Source organism: Sebastes fasciatus, chromosome 12 (assembly GCF_043250625.1).
Source record: "Sebastes fasciatus isolate fSebFas1 chromosome 12, fSebFas1.pri, whole genome shotgun sequence".
NCBI lineage: Eukaryota > Metazoa > Chordata > Actinopteri > Perciformes > Sebastidae > Sebastes > Sebastes fasciatus.
This window is the reverse complement of record NC_133806.1, coordinates 30,868,742-30,878,655: the sequence shown is the minus strand read 5'-3', so window position 1 is coordinate 30,878,655 and position 9,914 is coordinate 30,868,742. Positions and strand designations below refer to the sequence as shown.

General features: G+C 39.5%; 2 protein-coding genes across 2 annotated transcripts in view; both read right to left on the bottom strand.

Annotated features, from left to right (window-relative positions):
* The window catches only part of tent5aa (terminal nucleotidyltransferase 5Aa), a 198,443-nt gene that overhangs the window by 22,397 nt on the left and 166,132 nt on the right, over positions 1-9,914 (bottom strand). The gene's annotated exons all lie outside the window — the stretch shown is intronic.
* Positions 733-9,200, bottom strand: ebag9 (estrogen receptor binding site associated antigen 9). The gene is made up of 7 exons (XM_074654707.1): positions 8,907-9,200; positions 8,283-8,377; positions 7,630-7,711; positions 7,274-7,429; positions 5,759-5,869; positions 3,151-3,242; positions 733-2,555 (listed from the first exon to the last, which is right to left on the bottom strand). Exons 2-7 carry the CDS (start codon positions 8,363-8,365, stop codon positions 2,438-2,440), a joined length of 642 nt encoding a protein of 213 aa, XP_074510808.1. The 5' UTR covers positions 8,366-8,377; positions 8,907-9,200; the 3' UTR covers positions 733-2,437.

The following is a 9,914-nucleotide window of genomic DNA, read 5'->3' as shown; positions in this document are numbered from 1 at the left end:
TGAAAACTGGGTCACTGCCAGAGCAAATGTTTGCCCGCCAAAAACTACCAATGCTCTCAGTCATTACATAACATCATCTGAAAGAAAAAGCTGATTAAATTTAAATGAACTAACACTTGGCGTCTCTGCCATATGGTGATGTATCTTTAAACTGCATAAGCATGACCTCTCAGTTCATAAGGCATAAGACTAGTGAGTCATCAGATGCTGTAATCCTCACATTAGGGTCTATGGATGCTGGATTAAAATGAGTGGGGAGCAATGGTTGTAAATTAAACCAGCTGAGAACACAGTCTTGTATAATCAGTATATATGATTCTCGAGCCTTTCAGGACAATTATTCACCCATTTAGCTTGTTCCCTTTCTGAAGACCCATGACGTGCATTTTCCCTTTTAGAAAGTGGGTCAGTCTCCGAGAGGTTTTGGCAGGCAGGCTGTGTCCCCTGACAGATGGGAGTGACATCATTGTGATGGGGATAAAATGAGTGACGACAACAGTCTGTCAATCCAGGTTAAAGGCCACCTTAGTGTCAGACATTAGAACGGTATTATAGTGCTATTAACACGACTAGTCTATGCTTGCAGCTCTGTGAGGCTGTACAGCAGTGAGCTAAATGCTAACATCAGCATGCTAACAAGCTGATGTTTCACAGGTATAACCTTTTATGTGTAACAAATTTTATGACACGTCATCCAAATAGTTTTGTGAGATATTGCAGCCTCGACCAAAGTGGTGAATCAAATCATTTTATTAAAAACCTGTGTAGGACTGATAACAGCAGGTATACAATCTGCCAAACCTTCTGGATTGAGTGAGCATGTGTTCCTCATTTGTGCTCAATCATGACAACTATTATAACATGAAGTCTTACACATGAATGAGAAAAAAATGGGTGAGAAGGGGTTCTCTGCGATTCATTTTTGGAAAACTAAAATGTGCAAAAAATGACAAGAGAACAACATGCAGCTTTTCTCAATGAAAAAAAGCGCATTTCCAAAGAAAACACAAATCCACACAGATAGTTTGCTGAATTCCCTTCAAATAAACACTTCTTTCAATCACTCCTAAACCTGATCATGCATTAATCGGCCATTTTTATCATATTACGTCTTAACAGAATCAGCGCCTCTGCGTGTCAACAAATCATTGCTAGATAACATCAACCCATCAATTAGCTTGCAAAGCTTTTCCAATTGTAACATTCAGTATAGAAATTTGCCTCCCTCACCTCTACTTAAGTCATTTTATCAGTCATCATAGACCAGAGACATTTTGTATCATGTCTGCACATTTCAATTCATAAAAAGGGCCTTTCTTCACCTTCCAGTGTTTCCATGACAACAGCTTGTCTATTGGCACTGGTACCAACTTTTTCCAACACTGACTGGTAATTTAATTATTATGATGCATAACAGGATGCTCGGTCAAAACCATTAACTTTATTTTTATTCATCTTCTTATCGGCCAAGGTAACCGGTCTGACATTACACTGTGATGGTGATCCATGTTTAAGACAGCGTCTGTGCAGTGAGTGCATCAACTATTTAAGAGCAAAGTAACATTCCCACCCCCTGAAAAAAAAAAAAATCAATGCAGCAATCTCTGTTTTTTCCTTTCAATATCAAAAGCTGACAAAGGAGGAGAATGAATAGCAGATCAGTAGCCATGAGATTACCATAGGAACCCACAGCTAACATTTATAGTTGGGCTAGATTCTAGTCTATGGTCGATCCTTACTCAATCTTCAGCCTTCATTGTAATACAGATTTCCAGTGTACGAAGGGCTGCACAGCACAGGGAGATGATGTGAAATATCAAGCAACATTCATTAGAAAAAAAAAAATAATTTCAGACAATGAAAGACATAAATATAAAAGCACAATAATCAAGCAAACGAAGGGATGTCACTGGTATACAGTGATGCTTAAAATCAATTACACTCCTTTGTCCTTTGAGGTTATAAATAAGACAAAGAAAGGGAACTGTACTCCCTATTTGAGTTTCAAAAGGTAGTACAGGTACCTGTTTATTTACAAATGTTCCTGGGAAAAAACTAAACATTTTTCTACACTACCAATCTGAATCTAAATGGTACCCTCTAATGCTGCATCCAACCTTTAACCTAAGATGAACTATATCGTATAAATACAGCTTTCCCTTGAAGACCAGAATGACCTTGCCACATGAACAGAGAGTACACCGAGAGGTGCGTTATCTTCCCTCGAGAATGATGCATTTTACACTGCTGCAGCTGGAAAACAGACTAAAATGGCTGCTTGTAGGAAACAGGGTGGAGATGACAGTTTGCTAACAGATAAGTAGTGTCGGGTGGTAATCCTGGTCGGTTTGATGATTTTAAAGACAGAGTGACGATTGATTCAGTGTCTTTGCCCCCTCCCATCCCTTTGGCTCAAAATTGAGCATTTCTAAAAATGTTACGAGAGCTTGACGGCAATCTTCTGATCCTTCTTCATCATCCTCTGAGCATCTTTCTCCAGCTTCTTCCTTTGCTGCTCCATGGTCCGCTTTTCTCTCTCAGCCATCTTCTGTTGTCTGTTAAATAAAAGGAAAGACAAACATAAGATTGCAAGTGATGTCATTACAGCGCACATCAACAGAAGCGAGGTCAGCTGGGAGTGGGGGAAAACAAGATCTTGTTCCTTGCTCTCATGTGTTGTAATAATGGCTTACACTGTCACCTGCTGGCCATTGTGTGAACCTACATCCCTCCAATAGAAAAATGAAAGTGAACTTACAGTATCATTTTCATCATTAGTAAGGTGGCCAGGAAACCTATTTTAAGTGTTCTTTATATCTTCCTTTCAACAAAAATCCACAATAACAAAAGCAGACCAAGTCCTGTGTGTTACAATTATGGTACACTGGTACTTCTAATACTGTATGTTTGTTTGTAGATGTTTGCATTATGTGAGGGTCCTCTACAGTTACAAGGAATCCTAAAGCTTAATAGATTTAATTTCCCCCAATTTCTTACATACAAAACACAATCTCGTGCACTTGTTTGTGTAACTGTCTGGTAAATTAATGAGGTTGAATAATTAACTTGATCAACTGAAAAAAATCCTGACTAACAGGTACTACTAGTACTGTACTGTGTATAGGCACAGAAGCATTCTTGAACTATTACCTGAGCACAACCTCTGCCTCCCAGGCAGCATTACCCTCGTCCTCCCAGGCATTTGCGTCCTCCTGCCAGTTGTCCATTTCTCCCAGTTCGCCCTTTACAAAAGGAAAGTTTACAGTTATATCTAATTTCAGCATTTCTGTTTCAAGAGCTCTACTCTCTAAATTAGGCCAAAATTAAGTCACTCTTAACTAGACAATTAGTTTTGATTTTGTCTTGTCTAGCTTTATCAGAGTTGAATTGTATACTGTACAATTCATATTGTTGCATCGCTACTAGTTTCCACTTCAGTGTTAGATAATTACCTAGTAACTGCGATGGCTGCGATGACTACACAATCTAATGTGCAAGCATAACAGGGAAACTGTCACATCTGTCACAAACTAGTTTCTCATAAAACTGAAGGAAAATTCTGAATTTTTTTACATCTCTGGTCCATTAAATGTGTATATTGAATTAAAAAAAAAAGGTCTGATTTGTCATTTACTATGGCCTGACAAATATCCATTAATGACCAATAGGATGAATAAAAAATGATATGATGCTCTTTGCTGAAGGCTCACTTTGTCATTTTGAGTGATAATATGGGTTCTTGCGTTCAAGTCTTGCCTCCTGCAGCTTTAACACAGTTCTTTACAAGCCTAACAAGTTACACAATCATTTTTTCCTTTTATATCTAAGCAACCTCCCCAAATATTAAAGAGGTACTGCACACAAACGTGTTTTTTGAGCAGTAGACTAAATGATAGGACTGTAGTGTGTACCAATCATACATCGTACCAATGTTGGTGTTAATATTTGACATTTCTTACCAAATTTATAAAAATCAACATTTCATGGGTTGAAAATGGATTAATATGCCATCTGCTGTTTCAGTAGTAATCAGCTCTGAACCTTGATAGGCCAATGCTGACAGAGAGTTGACTGGTTGGGACTCATCTACAGTGCCTTCAGAAAGTATTCAGACCCCTTCACTTTTTTCACATTTTGTTATGTTGCAGCCTTATGCTGAAATCGATAAAATTACTTTTTTTCCTCATCAATCTACACGCAATACATCACAATGACAAAGTGGAAACAGAATTTTAGAAATTTTTGCAAATTCATTAAAAAGGAAAAACTGAAATATCACATTTATTTAAGTATTCAGACCCTTTACTCAGTACTTAGTTGAAGCACCTTTGGCAGTGATTACAGCATTGAGTCTTCTTGGGTATGACGTGACAAGCTTTGCACACCTGGATTTGGGGAGTTTCTGCCATTATTCTCTGCAGATCCTCTCAAGCTCTGTCAGATTGGATGGGGACCGTCGGTGGACAGCCATTTTCACGTCTCTCTAGAGATGTTCGATTGGGTTCAAGTCAGGGCTCTGGCTGAGCCACTCAAGGACATTCACAGAGTTGTCCCTAAGCCACTCCTGCGTTGTCTTGGGTGTGTGCTTAGGGTCATTGTCCTGTTGGAAGGTGAACCTTCGGCCCAGTCTGAGGTCCAGAAACGCTCTGGAACAGGTTTTCATTAAGAATATCTCTGTACTTTACTCCGTTCAGCTTTCCCTCAACCCTGACCAGTCACCCAGTCCCTGCCGCTGAAAAACACCCCCACAGCATGATGCTGCCACCACCATGCTTCACCGTTGGGATGGTATTGGGCAGGTGATGAGCAGTTCCTGGCTTCCTCCAGACATGACGCTTAGAATTGAGGCCAAACAGTTCAATCTTGGTTTCATCAGACCAGAGAATCTTGTTTCTCACAGTCTGAGTGTCCTTTAGGTGCTTTTTTGCAAACTCCAAGCAGGCTTTCATATCCGTCTCGCCACTCTGCCATAAAGCCCAGATGGGTGAAGTGTTGCAGTGATGGTTGTCCGACTGGAAGTTTCTCCCATCTCCACACAGGATCTCTGGAGCTCAGCCAGAGTGACCATCGGGTTCTTGGTCACCTCTCTTACCTAGGCCCTTCTCCCCCCGATGCTCAGTTTGGCCGGGCGGCCAGCTCTAGTGAGAGTCCTGGTTGTTCCAAACTTCATCCATTTAAGAATTATGGAGGCCACTGTGCTCTTGGGGACCTTCAATGCAGCAGATTTTTTTTGTAGCCTTTCCCAGATCTGTGCCTCGACACAATCCTGTCTCTGAGCTCTTCAGGCGGTTCCTTCGACCTCATGGCTTGGTTTTTGCTCTGATATGCGTTGTCAGCTGTGAGACCTTATAGAGACAGGTCTGTGCCTTTCCAAATCATGTCCAATTAATTGAATTTACCACTGGTGGACTCCAGTCAAGGTGGAGAAACATCTCATAAGATGATCGAGGAAAATGGGAGGCACCTGAGCTAAATTTCAAGCGTCTGAATACTTAAGTAAATGTGATATTTCAGTTTTTCCTTTTTAATAAATTTGCAAAAATTTCTAAAATTCTGTTTCCACTTTGTCATGATGGTGTATTGCGTGTAGATTGATGAGGGGGAAAAAAATGTTTATCGATTTTAGCATAAGGCTGCAACATAACAAAATGTGAAAAAAGTGAAGGGGTCTGAATACTTTCTGAAGGCACTGTATGTCATGAAATTAATATCAAAAACGTTATAAAACCACTTCTGATGGTGTAAAACTGTAACTTACTGAGGGTGGACTGAAGGACATCATATCCCCAGAGGCTGCCAGTCTGCTGGAGAAACCTGCTGAGCCATCAGGCACCAGGTAGTTCAAAGGCTCCCTTTTCTTCAGCACTATCTGCAACATGGAAACCAGAGGGACAGCACTTTGTGAGACATCAAAATCCCACTACACATTTAGCAGTTTTTATATAAAAAGTTGACTGCATTCAAGCAAATTACAATGTATTGTACAGTATATGTTTAACTACGAAGCTGCACTATGTCATGCACTCATGCATTTACATTATATTTATATAATGAACAGACATTATAAGCATCTCAAGAACACTATTTCCAGGAAAATCAAGCGAAGTTTGAGGACAAGAGCATTGAAATCAGTCCGCTTATATTCCTATTACACTTGAGATTTGTTGACAGACGTATTCATTGGTCTAACCTGATTTTCCAGTAAAGGTTCGATAAACAGAAAATGCAAGTTAAGTCCATTATGGTCACACACGCCCATATTATTATATAATCTATCACTGCAGGATCATGTTGGTTTACCATTTACTTATTGATTTTTTTTTTATTCGCTATTTGTCATCTTATCGAGAGGTACATGGGTTTCATCTTTGTGTGTCCACTACAAAGATAGATCAGAGGCGTGTTTTGTCTAGTTTTGCACAAATATTAAAAGTAGGAGAACATAGTTAGCCAAAGTTTATCAAAGAAGTCTTCCAACAACTCAAAAAAAATCTCTTATTTACACATCATTGTATTTGAGTATTTACTGTAACATGTCTAGAAATAGCAAACTCGACACTGCAGTTTAACAAATTTATGCACTGCAGCTTTTCTTGACAACCGCTGGGAGCAGTGGCTGCACACAGTATCTCAGAGGTTCTAGTCCTCGTGGTTAACTTCCCAGCTTTGGACACTTTCTTAATTCTACAGAAAACCTGTCTGAATCTAGAATATAGTGGACACAAGCTTGGTAGCTAATAAGATACAACGTGTACAACTCCACTAACAACATAACAACTAATAACACTATTATGAAATAAAACAACCTTTAGGAAGAAAGAGCATATGCACTATTTCGAACAGTAAATGCCACAATTTTAATGGCCATTGTTTGTGCTGTCATCTACCAACTAAATTGATCACAAGATGACGTGTCACGCACTGGGTGGCTTACCACCTTGACTAAATCATTTCCTGGGAGAAACCCTGCATTGCTAGAAAGCTTACCCCTACTTCCAGTCTTTGTGATAACACATCAAGGAGTAATATTGAATGTGCAGAGATAAAACTGATATTATTTAAAAAAGACAGCAAACAAACACATTTCCCAAAATGTCCAAATGAGTATTCCTTTATTTAAATATCTAATCTATTTTAAGCTGCAACACGATGCCAGACAGACATGTAACGAATGTCACCAACTTGGAATATAATGTGTTCAGGATATTCACTATATCATTAGTTTTGCATCTGCTGGGTAATACTGGATCAGCTGCACCATCTGTGGACATACCTTCTGTGTTTTCCTGATGGTGGGGGTCATGTCTTTGAAGTAGTCGGGCTCTTCGTCCATCTCGTTGGGTTGAGGGGAAACGTTTCCGTTGCCACCTTCAATCTTAATGCTTGTAGGAGCCTCTTCATCCCAAGAGCTCCATTCTTCAATCTCTGGCTGCGCAGAATAGATAATAAAACTCTATTTGAAGTCAAATGTATAGGTGGAATTCAAGAGCAGGAGTTTGTGTAGTTCATAAGCAAATACAGATGTTTAGAATTTGTGTCCAATGATAATCTGTAGTTTGCCTTTCTAAATATTGAACACTAGGCTCTGAACTTCTCAGGGCAGGTGCTGTTGATTGACACAATACTGACCTGTTTTGGTACCGATGATGAAAAATCCACAGTTGTCGGAAGAGTTATTTGATCACCACTGAGCTTGCGGCCCCTTCCAGTCCTGCAGTTAATAACACAATAAAAAAGGTCAAAAGGAACTAATTAAATGTTGGAAACAGCAACAACTGACAGAACATTGTTATCAAACACTACGGTCAGATCTCTTAAGAGAGATCTCTGTAGAGAGATCGATCCACTGACAGGGATTCAAACTGCCCATTTAATTTCCTTCCAACCTTACAGATGCTCTCGCCTTACAACATGAATTGAGACCCTTCCTGAATAACTACATTCCAGTGCTAAATCAGCATGCATGTGACCCTCCAAGCAATGATCTGGTTTGTGTTCAACCAAAATATACCAATGGTGGGCGGTAGCGAGTATAACGAACAAGTACTACATATAAAAAAATCATTTAAATAAACAGCTATCTAGTTGTGGCTCAGATGTGTGCAACATTTATCAGTATATCCTGTCAATTTCTCAGGATATACAGGTATTAGGTCAGTTTTTTTTAATGTATTTATGTTTGCCACTGAGAAAAGTAGTGCATTAACAAGCTCTTCATAAAAGACAATAGTATGTACCAGGGGTACATGCCATTACACTTTTAAGTGTTCAGTTGTGCTCACCTGCATATCAACCGTTTAAAGAAAGAAAGTAAGGTGGCTAGACATGTGCAGATCTTGAAAAGTCGGAACTGAGTGATGGCCATGATGAAATTGAGCTGGTGGGAAAGAGAAGAGGAAATATTAGCATTTGGATTTACATTACCATGACTTGTTTTGCTCCAAAGCACCAGGATGTACAGTACAGAAATTCTCCAGTACACCAATAAATGTGCAGGGTAGCATGAAATACTGTAGTTGGCCAGGAATCAGTCCTTAAAAAGAAATGTGTTGGCGTACATGAACATTACGTCCCAATAAGCAGTCCTATTATTCATAATGTGGAGAGCCTGAGTCTGACACTAGCCTCTTATCTAAATGCTACCCTGCTTGTGGGCACACGGATACACTTCTGCTAGTAGAATGTATGACAATTTAACAATAGATGCAATGAACATACTTAAACACTAATAAATGCATTTATACTGACAGATTTGTACTTTAGTTTAAATACACAGTGTTTACCAGACTACAACAAGGAGCTAAGGTTAACGTTAGATATACAAGTCCTGCCAATATGTATGCTAAATGAACGTACAATAATATACAATAAAATCATCATATCAAAATGATCATACAAATGCTCACCTTGCAAGATGTCAGTAGACCGTCTGCAGAGCAGCTGCTGTCTTCTCGTGTAGCAGAAGAGAGCAGTTCATGTATGTTTCTGACCGCTGCTAGCTAGCTGAGCCCACAGCAAAACATCATATCTCTCTATCCTTTAATTGACTTCGTTTGACGACACATTGGCGGGGAAGAATTATATCGCTGTCATGTTAAAAGCGCGCATGTAACAGCTGTTCTAACCAGTGTGGTTTCATGACAAAGCTCCTAAATTGGTGTCGTCTCTCATCTCTGTCCCATGGCTGCCATCTTTGAGCTGGGAGGAGCAGCAACCCGGAACAGGGAAGTGCAGCGTGGTGCTGCTGCGTTCAGGTACCGTCGGATATTGAAGAATGGTGTGTGCATATGTGGCTAGCATTCTTTCAACTCAGTGTATCCACTTCATTTCTATGGACGTCATGCAATTTATCTATTCAACTGTATTTCTTAGCTTTTTTATTTCCTCACAACATACTACGAGAACATCTCACATTCAGGGGTTTTCTTCAATAGCAATTAGTTATACAACACTCGTTATTCCTGGTTTAATTGTGAACCTTTGAATTTGTGTCTGAATATTTCATACATATTCCTATATGTTCGTAGATACAATTAATGCAAGGACTGTGTACATTTTTATTCTTACCTCGAAATTTCTCCCATCATTATTCTTTTTTTTTCCAGCAGACTATTTTTCTTCTTCTGTAGACCTGGCTATTACCTTGACATCACAGGTCTGTAATATGATGGAACAGATGGTTAATCAGTACTTCTTGGAGAAAAGAGGTATGCGCAACACCATACCAAAGGATTTAGGAAAGGAAGGGGCACAGTGGAGTCAGTGTTGTGTCTGGAAGATGATATAAGAAAAGTTCAAGTCAAATCATAACATGGGAAACTGCAGCCCAACAGGCAACAACAGCTGTCAGTGTGTCAGTGTCCTGACTTGACTATGACTTGCCCCAAACTGCATGTGATTATCATAAAGTGGGC